The following is a 14841-nucleotide window of genomic DNA, read 5'->3' on the forward strand; positions in this document are numbered from 1 at the left end:
AACTCAAAAGACCCCAAATAATCCAATTAAAAATTAGCAGAAGACATCCAGATGTTTCTCCAAAGAAGACAACCAGACAGCCAACAGACACATGAAAAGATGCTCAACACCACTCATCATCAGGGAGATGCAAATCAAAACTACAATGACACACCACCTCACACCTGTCAGAATGGCTACTATCAAAAAGACAAGGAATAGCAGATACTGGCAAAGATGTAGAGAAAAGGGAATCCACTGCTGGTGGGAACATAAATTGGTGCAGGTGCTAGGGAAAACAGTATGAAGACGCCCCCCAAAAATAAGAACTAGAACTGCCATATGATCCAGCAATTCTTCTGGGTATATACCCCCAAGGAAATGAGATCACCATCTCAAAGAGATACCCACATTCATATGTTCACTGTGGCATTGTTCACAATAGCTAAGACATGGACACAATCTGATTGTCTGCTGATGGATGAATGGATAAACAATGTGAATGAACACACACACACATTCTCACACACAGAGGAATATTATTCAGCCATAAGAGGGAAGGTAATCTTGCCATTTGCAATTATATGGATGGACCTTGAGAACATTATGCTAAGTGACATAAGTCAGAGGAAGACAAATACTGTATGGTCTCACTCATATGTATACTTTAAAAACACTGAAATTATAGAAGCATAGAGTAGACTGCTGGTTATCAGGGGTTGGGGGACATGGGGGCAATGGGCAGATGCTGGTGAAAGGGTACAAACTTTTAATTATAAAATAATTAAGTCCGGGGACCTAACATACACATGGTGACCACAGTTAAGAATACTGAATTGTATCCTTGAAAAGTTGCTGTGAAAGTAGAACTTATATGTTCTCAATATAACAACAAAAAAGGTAATTACATAAGGCCAAGGATGTGTTAATTAAATTTATTGCAGTAAACATTTGTAGTATGTATATATGCATGAAATCATCACTGTGCACCTTAAACTTATTTGACTCCAAATTTCTTAACACATACACATCAATTAGTATTTTCTACAAAAATTTCCTTCGAATGCCAGTTTGGGAAACACTAAAATAGTCTGAGTCATGTTATCTTTTTAATTCCTCCATCTTCCAGGAAGAAACTACCTGGATAGCGCAGTGGAGGGAACTGGAGAAACTGAATGCTTTTGGGAAAGTATACATTTTGCAAAGCTAACACTGAATGATGCCAAATCAATCATCCAACTGGCACAGGGAGAAAACTCTTCATATCCATGGCCATGAGGTCCATGGGACTCTGGCAGAAGGGAACTTAAGCAGGCCTTGTCCATCCTAAGCAGACCTTGTCCATCTGCTGCCACACCTGGCTGCATAATCTGGGGACACTGAAGCAAAGGAGGAGGAGGATTGAGATGAGAACTTTCATTTGCCCCATTCCAGCAGCCTCATTCCAGAAAGTTAGGGTGCTCAGAGGAGTGTGAGCTTTAGAATGGCTGTATCTGCCTGGTGGAGGGTACAGGAGTCTCGGATACAGGGGAGCAGAGGAGAGAGCAGCCAGCTGGAGCCAGGAGAACTCTTCACTGCCAGAAAAAGAGCCAGACCCTCCCCAGTGCCCTGAAAGTAGGAGCCGGGAAGGACAGACCACCTACCGCAGTGGTAGACAATCCTGACCCTGAACAAGTGGCCCCCTGGGAGACCGGCAGGACTCAGACTTCAGCTGCTTCTCTTACCTTTGTTCAGAGAGGGCAGCTTTAAGGGGATGCTGATGATCCCAACCAGGTCCTCGGTGGGGACCAGGGAGCGCAGGATTGACCTGATCCGGATGGCTTCCCCCTTTCCCGTCTGGATAAGCTGCAATGCAGGGTTGGAGAATGAGATTAAGGAAGTTCCCACACCCCCTCCCCACCCCACCTCCAAATGTCTGGCAGGGAAAGCGTCCTTAAGGTGTAGGTATGCTTCTATACTTCCCTAACTGCCACCAACACTTGTGGGCATGGGGGAGAGAAGGGAGCGTTTTCTTGATTTTCTAGAAGAGGTGCTACTGAAGGAATAACTGACCAAGGAGGTCACTTGATTCCTTTGTGTAATCACAACAGCCATGTGGTGATGGTGCAAGTCTCTGTGGTACATGTGGGGGCTGCTGGGGACTGTGAGCATCACTGGGATATAGGAGCCCTCAGTAGCCATAGCAGAAGTGTTGATGCTGTGACGTCTAGACTTTGAAATTCAGTGAAATATAGAAATGGCTGATGAATTTTGTTTCCTAAAAGTCTGATTAATGTTGGGGCTGTGGACGGACAAGAGGAATTTAGAGAATGTCATAGAGGATGTGAGCATCTCAGTGGAGTTATCCTAAGATGGATAACCTGAGGTACACATGAATAGGCCAACTGGTGTGTATAGGTTACATCCTCCTGAAAGTGGGGGGTGGTGTGCATGCTTCTGGACATGGGCTCTCGGCCGAGAACTGAACCGTCATGGATTCAGGATAGAATGTGCCCTGGTCAGCTGGATGGTATGCTGGGATATGGCTCTCAGAGGCTGCAGGGGAAAATGCCTGTGCGCTCATCCCGTGTGTCACCTCTCATTCCTGTGGTTAAAGGGGAGGCCGTCAGTGATGGTGGCGTCTACCCTCCCACCACCACTTACAGAGTAGGGGCCCAAAGGACGGGTGCTTGAGAAAGTGTTAAAGCAGAGGGGCAGGCAGACAGGAACTCCTTCTTAGATGGGGCTCTGAGGGCTTAGCTCTCCCATGATGGTTGGTGTCTTCCTGAGAACAAGCCAACTGTGTAGCTTGCTTCTGAAGTAACGACAGGTGGACGGGGAGCTGCCACCTGCCCCATTCTGCCCCAAGACTGCAGAACACCCTAGTATTTCTCTCACTCTCTTTCAGGCTTCCTTTATTTATTTAAAGGCATAGAAATGGAGGGGTGGGCCTATGTGGATAAGGCTGGTTTATCACATACTAGGAACCAGAGTCTTCAGTTAAAAATTCTGGTCAGGCTCCCTTATCAAGATTTAGTCCACAGTACTTTTTAACCTAGATTCTTCCATGTTGGAATAGTCTCCTTAAACACTTGGACATGGATTTGCAAATGGGCTAGATGGTGTTTTAGGCAAGCCCATGACATACTGGAAGAAAGATAAGAGTGGATGCTTTAGCACAGTATCCTATCCCACAGGTTGTGACTGATTAGTGGGTGTAAAATCAAATTAGTGGGTTGTGATTTGCATTAAAAAGCATGAAGTAGATTAGTATGGAATAGCAGGTATTAGAGTGCAGTGTCTGTAGTTAGGATAAATTTTGCTTTGGGAATATACGTATATTAGGTTTCACTGGAACTTATTCTATAATAAAATAGCTTTTATTATAGATAAAATAATTTTTGATCAAAAAGTTTGAAAGCTACTATTTTAGCAGGTTCTATCTTTTGTTAGTATTTTTAAAAATACGACATACCCACCATGAACTTGTCCATGACCAAATGCACAGTCTCATCAACACCAGGTACCACTGCTTATATCAACCCGATCTATGCTGCAAGCACTTTTGGGGGAGACCCTGGACTAGTGCAGATGCAGTGAGAAGAGCAGAGGGGAGAAGGCAGGCAGGCAGCAGAGCCTCAAGTGTGCAAACCAAACAACTCTTTTACAGAATGATCAAGTACATTTTTACATGAAAAATGTTTTAATCTTTTCTATTTTGGCATAAAAAAAAAAAACACGTCCTCCCTCACTTATGATGTGAGTCCTTCCGTGCAATAAGGTCACTCTCTCCCTGTCTTGAGCAGAGGTGAAAAAAGGAAGAGGAAAAACACAACTTTTGAGGTCAAACCTGGAAGCTTGAGAAGGTGTCCCATAAAAACAGAGACCTCTTTTTCCAGATGCCCGCAAAGTTTCTCTCCGGGAAATAATCAAACGTAAACCACAGAAGAGACCACCTTTCTGGTGCCTCACGCCAAGGGCACTGAGAAAAGAGGATTTTCCATGTGGAGTAGCCCACTGACCAGAGTCAAGAATCAAGCTGTTCATTCTAACCCTATCGAGGGATACAGAAACCTAGTTTTTAGAGGTTTCTGAAACATACTATGTGGGTGATGTGCCCAAATAGCACCACTGAGGAACCCCACAACACAGGTACTTGCCCGGGAGTCTTTCCTTTAGAAGGTGGCAGAATCAACTACGAGAAATGGAAATGACTTTTGAGGTTAGTGGAAAGGACCTGAGAGGGAGGTGTGTGAACCAATGCCAGAGACTGAAGAAGAAATTCCATTCAGGAGGTCTACAGGGCTCCTCACTCAAGCCCCTCGAACCTGCCCTCTGGGAACTCACATGCATTTCAGGAGCACAACGACCCAGGAGATCTATAAGAGCTGAATAAAAGGACATAATTGCGTTGCCCATGTGCACGATCTCTTCATCCTCACTGTCCTCCATGCTGTGGAGAGAGAACCAACATGGGGGAGGTGTGAGGAAGCATGGCAGGTGTGGCCACGTTAGTAGACACGAGCTGCTTGACACAGAAACCCTCTGCTCATCCTGAGCATCACGCAACCTTCACCCTGGGCGCCTTCTCTACCAACAAGGTGGTTTTACTCAGTAAGTTCAAAGGACCCAAGTATTTGTGGAATTCATAGGTTGCCCTGAATTATAAGGACCAAGTACTGACATGAGCTGATCCTGTGGACCATACATACCTATAGAATGGCACAGTGATCCCCGAAGCTCCTACCAACCACTCATTCTATTCTCCTTCTCGAATGTCCATGGAAAGCATATTGGATGAGGACTCAAAGAGGGTCAGTCCATGCTTGGTTCCATTGTGAACAAGCTTTAGGACCCCAGCCTTGGTTTTTCCTCATGCTACATGAGGAAGGTAGGGCAGCTTGTGTTTTGGGTTCTTTCTAGTTTTACCAGATCACCTTCCAGAACAAATAGACAAAATAACCCCAACTGGCTAGGGAATTACCCCTGTTGGGTTGTTCCCATTCTCTAGATTCTGGGGTCTAATCTAGAGGCCATGATAAAGGAAAGGGAGCTGGTCACATTGTACAAGGACAAGACAATCTACCAATTCACCAAGTATATCCTGAGCCTTTCAATACTGGGGTAGTTGATGCTGTGATTTTTCACATTACTCTGCAGCTCTTTCTTTTTAACCTAAGGAATCAAATCAAAACACTTTCAGAAGGGAAAGTGGAAGGCACTACCTCTTTTTAAAAGTGAGGTAAGAGATGAGGCACTGAGGTTTAAATCCTAATAGGAATGGGCTGGAGTGAGACCATGGCTGTAACCTTGGTTGGTCCAGCCTCCCATAGTGATGCTGTAAGGGAGGTGGGGTGGCAGCTGAAAACCTTGCAGATGTCTTGATCTGCCTTTTGGAACAGGAGGGAAATAGGAGAAATACAAGGGGGTGAAGGTGATCCTGATCACTGGGTTTATTGAGAGAGTCAAGATGGCAATGTGCTTAACCAAGTGATTTAAAATGTGTTAACTATAAAGAACCTGTATTTTCCCCACAGGGGGATGGATGGGTGGGGGATGTTGTTGACACCTCCTTCACAATCCAGGTACTGACACTCTTTGTGAGCTCACCAACTATATTAATGCCACAAGACTTACACTTCTCTCTTGTATCCCTGAGAGGGGAGGTCGAGAGCCGGGTTCTCAGAGATCTTAATGGCGCCCTGCATAGCTGCCAATAGGCCGTTTCCTCCTTCACCTCGCAGGGCTGGCCCGAAGCACTCTGGGCGTCTGATGAGCAGCTTGACCACGACACTAGCATTTTCTTCCACACTTTCACCTAAGGAAAAGGGCATTATTTCCCTTCATTGGAAAAGACAACAGTTTATTTCTAGCTGATGAGGTTGGGGAAAGAGTATTGGGTTGAGCTTATCAGTCATTCATAAAATTAGGAGGTGATACTGGTAGAGAGAAAGATAAGCTTAGATAAATTAGGTCCAGATCTGCTTTTTTGAAGTATAAGATGAACCATTATTAGGACAGAATCCTACTTTGAAGTTTAGGATTTTGTGCTGTGATTATTTCACTACATTTAGATCCTCAGAAAGCAAGAAATTCGCTACTGAGTCTTCCACAGATTACTGATTCAGTCACAAGTGACTTAGGGGACAAAGAACTTGACATCTTTATTAACTCCATGAGGGGCTGCTAAAGCATATCTTCTTCCTTCCCTGACAATGGGTAAAATGGTAACTCAAGCTGATGTGCCTCAATTAACACCCGAGGAAATGACATGTTAGCCCCTGAATGGCATTCTCAGAGTCTTAAGGGTACCTCAGAACAACCAAGTTTGTGTGGATGTACATCAGGGCATTTCTGAAATTATCCAGATAATCTACTTGGTTATTCTGAAGTATCTCTCTGGAAAGCTGAAGGTTGGAGAATAGTATTCTGCTGGTACTTCTCTTTGGAAGAACATGGACCATGAAGACATGGCTCATTTCCTAAAGCTGTGATTAAGCAGTGGAACTGGAACCGTTAGGGAGCGGTAGCCAGTACCTCTCGGAGAACACTTGTCACTGAAAGCGGTTTTAAAGCTTGTTCAAACAACTTCATGAAACATTTTCTGTCTCAGATGAAATCTTATTTTGTGTTGAGAATTTATCCCTGGGCTAAGACTCTGAGAAAAGACTTTTTTGATCTTGTGTACTGGGTAAAAGTCGATAAAATTTTTTTTTTCTACAAGATCAGATATTCTTGGAGGATTGAGCTCTATAACAGAGGCTGCATCTTGATACATTGTTGCATTAATTTGTTATTCTTACATAAAATGATTTAATATATTAGTAGGCTAAAACAATAGCTATTTGTTATCTTGTAGTTTCTGTAGACCAGGAATTTGGGAGTGACTAGGCGAGGTGTTCTGTGGCCAGGGACCTCCCATGAAGATACAGTCAAAATGTTGGCCAGCACTGCAGTCCTGTGGAGGCTTGACTGGGCATGGCCATGTGCATCTGTGCGTGCGTGCACGCGCGTGCACACACACAAGCTGTTGGCAGGAGGCTTCTGTTCCTCACCATGTGACCTCTCCATGGGGCTGCTGGAGTATCCTCACCACATGCCAGCTGGCTTCCCACAGAGCAAATGATCCGAGAGAATCAGGTGGAAGCTACAATGCCTTTTACAACCTTGTTGCACACTTTCACTTCTGCTATATCCTAGTCATTAGAAGTGACTCACTGAGTCCAGCTCACGCTCAAAGGAAGACAAGTCAGCCTCCATCGTTTGGAGGGAGATGCACAAAAGAATTTATATTCTTTTAATAGATATTTTTAAAAAGATGTTTTAATACTATCACAGGAGTTAAGCTCTGTTTAATGAAAACTTTTATGAATAAACTTCAACGTGCTGTGATTAGAGCATGGAATGGAAACCCAGAAACCCTGGCTTCTCTAGCTTTTTAGGAAATCACTACGTAATCATGCATGCTGCTTAATCTCACTGGGTCTTGCTTGCCCTATTGAGATACTCAGGCATCTTGTAGTTTTTTAGAGTGAGGCTATTAGTCTACTCCCATATGCAGAAGAGAGAAACTTCATGTCCAGAGAATCAGAGGGGCTGGGCCTGCTGTTCCAGTGCTTGAAATTAGCTTGTACTCAGCTCTTACATGAACTCACCCCTGAACACACTTGATGTGACTCACAGCTCTGGAGAGCCTGCCCTACATCATTGCTGTAGCTGGCCTAGAGCTTGGCCTGCTGATATCTTTTTTATCACCCAAATGCCTGCATTGCAGATAAAATTCAAGATTATAAATATACATCATGTAAGTTTTAGAACTGTGTAACTAGATTCAGAAAAGTTTTCATTCCACTGAATTCAAACAGCCCATTGGCTTGCATTCACTCTTTGCTCAATCCTTTAAAATTTTTATAAAGAAGCTCTTCTCCAAGTTTCATCTAATATATAGAACAGAATTTGTTTTTATTAAACCAGAATCCACATGAAGAAAATTCTCAGGAGATGCTAAAAGGGTAAAATGATCACAGTGATGATATGGTGGAAAGAATCAATGAAGGAGAGACACCGAAGAGAGGTTGAGTAATGTTATGCAATCTGTAGAAGATAAAATGATGATGCTAAGCCCTAGGGCCATGCTGTCCTATTAGTCAACCACTAGTCAAACCTAGCATTTACACTTGATTTAAAAAGCACCAAGAGAATCACCATGTTTGAGAGCAAATAATCTTAGCCACAGATATAATTCACAGTTCACTACTTTCAAGTGTTGTTGGCCTCTAAGACTTAAAGCTTGAAGCTAAAACTTGGAAATTTTAAGTGTCAAAAATGGACAAAACCCTCCAATCTTAATATTCAAGCTTATTTAAATATCATACTGTGATTCTTTCAGTTCTCAGGATGGAAACACTTGTAGGTCAGCCATGATCTTCACCAGCTGAAGTCAGATTTGAGGTATGCTCTGATAGAATAGAAACCACCTCGTAAATAGGAGACTTCTTACTGAGTTGATGAAAATCAATTTGTGATGAGTATCAGGACCTTATATAATACTGTCACCTTGTGGGAATAATGATGAAACAGCTTTTGCCCTGCTTTCTTATTTCAGTTAAAATCCACAAGAGTATGTAGTACCAAGCTTCATTTACCATTGTTATCATTAAAATGATTGATAAAGAATCCACGTATGTATGGATTCAGCACATTTGGGCTCCATGCCAAAATGCTCAACCATGACCACTGCTGAGATCCCACAGGCATTGGTGGAGGAGAAATGCTGAAGAGTTTAATTGGCATGAAAATAACAGGGTCACATAGCTTTTCAGCCCAGTCAGACTTCTTCACTTTGGTGCTTTGAGCATTCATTCACCATTGGCTTCTTTATTTGAATCATCTGTTTTCTATTACTTGTGTTGTTTTGACCATCTCTGGGCTTTTATAGTTTTAGTTTGAGTTTTTACGGATGGAGTCACATTTCCTTGTCTTTGTCATTATAAGCCCATCCTGACCCCAATGACCAATTCCCTTCTCCTTCTTAGGCATAGAGATTTAAGAAGGTCCACTGGAAGAATGAGAAAGATGGGGTAGAAGATATTTCCCAAGCCTTATAATTGGTGAGAAGGTGTAGCTCAGACATTAGGTACTTAAGCCCCACTAACCATAATTCAATTATACTTCATATTCCATCTTCTCTCACCAAGACTGCCTGAAGTGTCTCCTGAGTACAACATTGTGATGTTGTTTATAACTGTCTTAAACTTATTTAAATCTTTTACTGTTGGTCAATTTTTCAAAAGTTTGCTGGATCTTTGTAGCTATATTATAAATTAGAGAATAAGAACAATGTCTCATTTTAATCCTAACCATCCTTAGTCTTCAGTACTAATATCACACTTAAGAGTGGCTATTACAGCCTTTGACTCTTTTCTGATTCTTGTAAGCATCTATACCTCTGTGCCCTTAAAAGGTACTGTGCTACTTTGTGCTTTTGACCCTAGAATTTTTTTCTTGCTTTACTGAGATCAAATTAATATATCCTAAAAAGATTCATGTCCCCTAGATCAAGGGCCAATCAGTATGTTTTTACCACACTACTCTGTTCAACTGTGTCCATTAGTTTCTTCAAGACATTATTCAACATTTACCTTTTTCCGGAGGTATACTTAGGTTCACTCACTGGGTTCTGATAAGCACTGTCATTTTTGGCATGCCAGTAGTCATGTGTGTCACCATGTAGATAGGTGTGGTAGGTTATAGAGTTTTTAGTAATTACATGTATGTGTTTCATAATTCTACTTAGGTTTCCTGTTTCCTGCTTTGATTTATGACTTCAGGGCTTTTAGAGCATGTCTCTTATCGCATCCCACAGTCTGTCATATACACTTTGCATGTCACATAATGGATACCCAAGTTATGGCCACTGATGGCACATCTGCCTAGGAAAACAGATTCAGCAAAGCTAGGAATATTGTGTTCCTCACAATTAAGTTTATAGCCTGGGGAAGATATCACTAAAATACTCCGAGGACTCAAAGGAAGCAGGGAATAACTTTTTCCTTTTTCTTGTGAATTGGTAAGAAATCTTCCTTCTTGGAATCTATATTAGGAAGGGATTAATCAGACATCCAGACACATCTGTGTTAGACTGGTTATAAAGTTTACAACTGCTGGGTAAATAGAAGCTTCTCAGCTTCATTACTCCCAGAGTAAAACAACCCAAGGCTTCTGAGCAAGCTAAAAAAAAGTGGAGAAAATTATATACTTTAAGAAGTTCTTTTAAAGACAAATCTTGTTTAAAAAGATTTAATACAAACATTAAGAGAGATTAGTAAAATAATGTTAGAAAGAATTTTCCTATTCTATTATTTTTTAGCAAGAGCTTTTGATTTGGCTTTAAATTAAAAAAAAAACATTCACATCAGATAGTAATTAAATAATCCTGCAATTTTTGAACAGCTAAAAGGAAAATGCTGTTTCTTTTCGTTCATTCATTAGAAAGACTACTACCAAGACAATACTGCATAATGGTGTGAGTAATGTTTGGCCTGTGGGGCCAAACTACTCCAGTTCAAATCCTGGCTTTACATCCTACTAGCTGTGTGATTCTGGGAAAGGTACTTAATCCCTCTATGCAACTGGGTCTTTCTCTGTAAATTGAGGAGGATAACTGACCTATCTCATTGGATTTTTATATTATGTGAGTTAATATGTCTAAAGGTGCTTTGAATAGTGCCTGGCACATAGTAAGTGCTCAATATGTGTTAGTTGCTATCATCACCACCACCATCCTTACTCACTACCACCCACCATAGTCACTCTACATCCCACTATGACAATCCACCACCCATCACATCTCATCATCACCCACTATGACCACCCCATCATCACTCATCACTACCCACAACTACCACTGCATCTCTCACCACTAACCACTACCTACCCTCAGTCACCCCTAAACCTGCTATGACCACTACTCAATCATCCTATCCCCTCATCGATATCACCACTAACCACTACCCACTATCACCACCCCACCATCATCCATTATTGCCACCTGCCACCACCTACCATTACCCATCATGACCACTCTGACCACCTACCATGATCACCTAGAACACCTTTATCTTTCACTGCTGAGTAGAGGCCCCAAGATTAGCTGGGAAGTCCCTTTTAATCATCTTTTAGACATGAAAACTTTTCAGCCTAGCATTTAGGTTCTCTCTGGTATAGTTGCCTACCTACCCTTTAAACTTCATCTCTTGCCACTGTTATCCATCTGTCTATCCTCCAGACCAACAGATCACTCTATTTCCTGAGCACAGCATGATTTAGTCTTGAGGCGACTGCTCAAGGGGCTCTCCAGCTGGATCACCTTTCCAGCATCTATGCACCTGAAAATGTGACCATTTGCAGGTCATTTCTAATATCACCTCCCCCATGAGGGCTATTCTGAAATTCTCAATGGGATATTAGTTTCCCCTCAGGAATCCTACAACATTCTGTCCCGTCCTTACTCTACTTATTATAGTGATGTCTGTTCATGTCTACTGCCCTTACTAGATGATAAGTTTTGGGGAAGCAGAAGCTATTTGTCTTTTGCCAAAACCAAATGTGGCCTTTGTATTACAGAGACACAATATACATTTTAATGTATACTGGGGTGCTTGGGTGATGCAGCTGGTTGAGCATCCAACTCTTGGCTTTGGTTCAGGTCATGATCTCAGGGTCCTGGAATCTCTGAGCCCTGCATCAGGCTCTTTGTTTAGCACACGGTCCACTTGAGATTCTCTTTCCCTCTGCGCCCCCCCCCCCCCCGCCTCAGTCATGCTCTCTCTCTTACAAATCTTTAAAAACATTAAAATGTACATATTTTCCTACTGATGGGCTAATTTGCTAGTTTGTTGCTTTATGAAATTGCACGATAGAGAGTATGTGAAAAAGGCACAAAACAACCTAAAAGCAAAGGGATCAGACTACACATTTTGGTCTAGAGTTCAGTTCAGTATGGTCATATGTAACCAGCATAAGCAAGTATTGGAATTTGGGCAATTTCGATGGGGGCATAGTTAGTGGATTCCTTAGCCTTCATAACCTATATAGACAGCCCCACTGAAATGACTCATAAAGCTCTTGATCTTATGGAGGTGGCCAAGATGAATGAAGAAGTTAGTCCTGGCTTGATTTGGTTTGTGTCATATAGTCTACTTAGATAATTTAGGGGAGATTTATGAATCCTCAAAAACCATTTAGAAATTTCCCTATTACCACAATGACTCTCAATTAATTCTGGACATGCAGTCATTTGGATAGAATGTGGAGCAGATTTTTAGAGGGTATGCTGACACTGGCCTCAAAGAAAATGGAATTCAGCAATGCTTGGTGACAGACAAATAGGGACACTGAAGGGTACACAGTGAGTGCTGCAGGAGATAGGTAATCAAGGATAAGACCAGGCGGGATAAGACCCAGGAAGAAAAGGAGGAAAACCAGGATGATGGAAATCATTCCAATATTAAGAGTAGAGTATATTACAGTAGAGGAAACTAAGCAGGTGGGACAGGGATGAAGTCAGACAAGAAGAGTACACTGGAATACAATGACTACATTGTGGCAACATACTTTGAGATAAACTCTTACACTTGGAACATTTGGCATGACTGCTCATGAGTTGCATATCTTTTTGCAATCATTTAAGTAGCCAAGCTGGATTACTCTGCCTGGAACTCCAATCTGGGAGAAGGGAGAAGGATCATAATGCTCATGTGAATATAAGTGAATGAGCATGGGAACAAAATCTTGAGACACAGGATACATTTCCAAGAAAGCAGACCACTTAATTTTACACAATATTCTATGTATTATACTTGGGCAACTAAAGAATTTTTGTAGACTTGGAATCCATTACAAATGGGAAGTAATTTGTGTTAAGAAAAATAGTATTTAGAGTTGTCACAGAAATACTTCTCTCCTGGGAGTTTAGTTACCTTGTCTAGTTATCTAGTTATTCTTAATTTTACGCATGCATGTATCCATCCATCCAAGACTCTAAAGATCTGAAGGCACATCTGAATTTAAATTTGTGAAATAGGTGAGATGAAGATATCAATAATCCCTTCTTTTACTGAGATAAGAGGTACAAAGTAGTGAAAAGCCCCAGGCTCTGCCTTGATTTTCTTGCTGGATCTGGAACTAGAGCTCAGTACTCTGTCCATTGGATGCTATTCTTGATCCTTCTCTGGCCTGATTCTCCCTGAGACTGTTTTGCCAGCTGCCACCTATAGACAGGAAGAAATGCAAAGGCCCTCTCTTTCCTCACATGTACCCAGGTGTATGCTATCTTAGATCTGAAAAGCATGAAAAATTTGGGACTCACTGTTCACAAAGACGGCAAACCTCAAGAAGGACAGGTAACGTTCCCCTTCAATGGGGTTCCAGCCGACATCAGGGTATCCTTTGGCTAGAAGCATGGGGCAGCTCTGCAGGCCACAGCCTGCCAAGTAGGTTACCACCTGCCAACAACAGTACAAAAGTAAGTGTCTATGTTTTTTTTTTTTTTTTTTAACAAGATAGCTGCAAGGCTTATAAAAATTTGGGAACAGAAGGGCTTTCATTCTCCTAGAAGCCAGAAAGAGCACCAAACTTTGAAGTTAATAATTCAGCAGGTCTGAAACCAGAACTTTCAGTTTATTGTTTCGAAGTAACCAACAGGACTGATTATTACTGATATGCAGGAATACTCCATGAGAAATAAGTTCCTTGGTTTTTCCAGTTCTGGCAAGAGGGAACTGCCTTTTAAACACAGCCTCAGGGCAGCCCCAGTGGCCCAGCGGTTTAGCGGTTTAGCGCCGCCTTCAGCTCAGGGCGTGATCGTGGAGACCCAGGATCCAGTTCCAGGTTGGGCTCCCTGCATGGAGCCTGCTTCTCCCTCTGCCTGTGTCTCTGCTTCTCTCTCTCTCTCTGTGCCTCTCATGAATGGATAAATAAAACTCTTTAAAAAAAAATAAAAATAAACACTGCCTCAATGGGGCACCTCAGTGGCTCAGTAAGTTAAGCGTCCGACTCTTGATTTCAGCTCAGGTCATGATCTCAGGATCATGAGATCGAGCCCCGTATTGGGCTCCTTGCTCAGTGGGGAGTCTGCTTGGGATTCTCTCCTTCCCTCTGCCCTTCCCCCAACTCATGTGCATACTCACCTGCATGCTCTCTAAAAGTTAATGAATAAATCTTTAAAAAAATATATAAACACAGGCATCTGGGGAGATAATGGTCCAGGTGGGCCATGTTTATTTGGCCATGGTATTTCAAGACCAAAATATTCAGTCGCTAGTTGACTCAAGTGGGCATTTGACAAATCAGGGATTGCTACCTAAGTTCTATATTAACAATCATTGTTTCAAGTCAAAAGCCAAGATGTTAAGGTTGGGATAGTGAGTGAGAGGCCATAGCCAGTCAAGGGGATGGGATTGGTAGTGTTCTGTTTGTTTCCAGGTCACCAAATCTCAGCCCTGTGATCTTGTAGAATAGTTTAGAACTTGCCTACTTTTTAGAAGGTGTCAGCTAAAAAAAACCTGGAAATGAGATCCTGGCTTGAAATGCAGTTGTTATTCTGAGTTAGCCTTTGATATTTTATGTGTACAAGAAGGGAAGAGTCCACTGTGCTGCAGAATCCTCAAAGTCTGGAACAGTATCTTTCATTTTTGAATCCCAGAGCCTGGCACATAGCAGATGGTGAAAAAATGGTTTTCAAGTGCATCATGTATTTGCTGATGTCAAATACCTGAAGCCATTTTGTGAGAATAATGACTCTAAGTCATAACTCATGAAAAACAATGATTGCACCTTTTCCTTCCTAAACCAGGAAGGATACTATTCTGCTTGGAGCTCAGA

The 14841-nt window shown here is 42.1% G+C and overlaps 1 protein-coding gene across 3 annotated transcripts in view; it reads right to left on the minus strand.

The window, feature by feature from the left end:
* RYR3 (ryanodine receptor 3) overlaps positions 1 to 14841 on the minus strand; it is a 518005-nt gene that overhangs the window by 127256 nt on the left and 375908 nt on the right. For all 3 annotated transcript variants that reach the window (XM_038579912.1, XM_038579911.1, XM_038579910.1), the window contains exons 43-46: positions 13328 to 13463; positions 5596 to 5776; positions 4306 to 4411; positions 1704 to 1824 (exon numbers count right to left, since the gene is read on the minus strand). In XM_038579912.1, coding sequence (XP_038435840.1) covers positions 1704 to 1824; positions 4306 to 4411; positions 5596 to 5776; positions 13328 to 13463 — 544 coding nt within the window. The remainder of the gene's footprint in view (positions 1 to 1703; positions 1825 to 4305; positions 4412 to 5595; positions 5777 to 13327; positions 13464 to 14841) is intronic.

This window comes from Canis lupus, chromosome 30 (genome assembly GCF_011100685.1).
Source record: "Canis lupus familiaris isolate Mischka breed German Shepherd chromosome 30, alternate assembly UU_Cfam_GSD_1.0, whole genome shotgun sequence".
Lineage (NCBI taxonomy): Eukaryota > Metazoa > Chordata > Mammalia > Carnivora > Canidae > Canis > Canis lupus.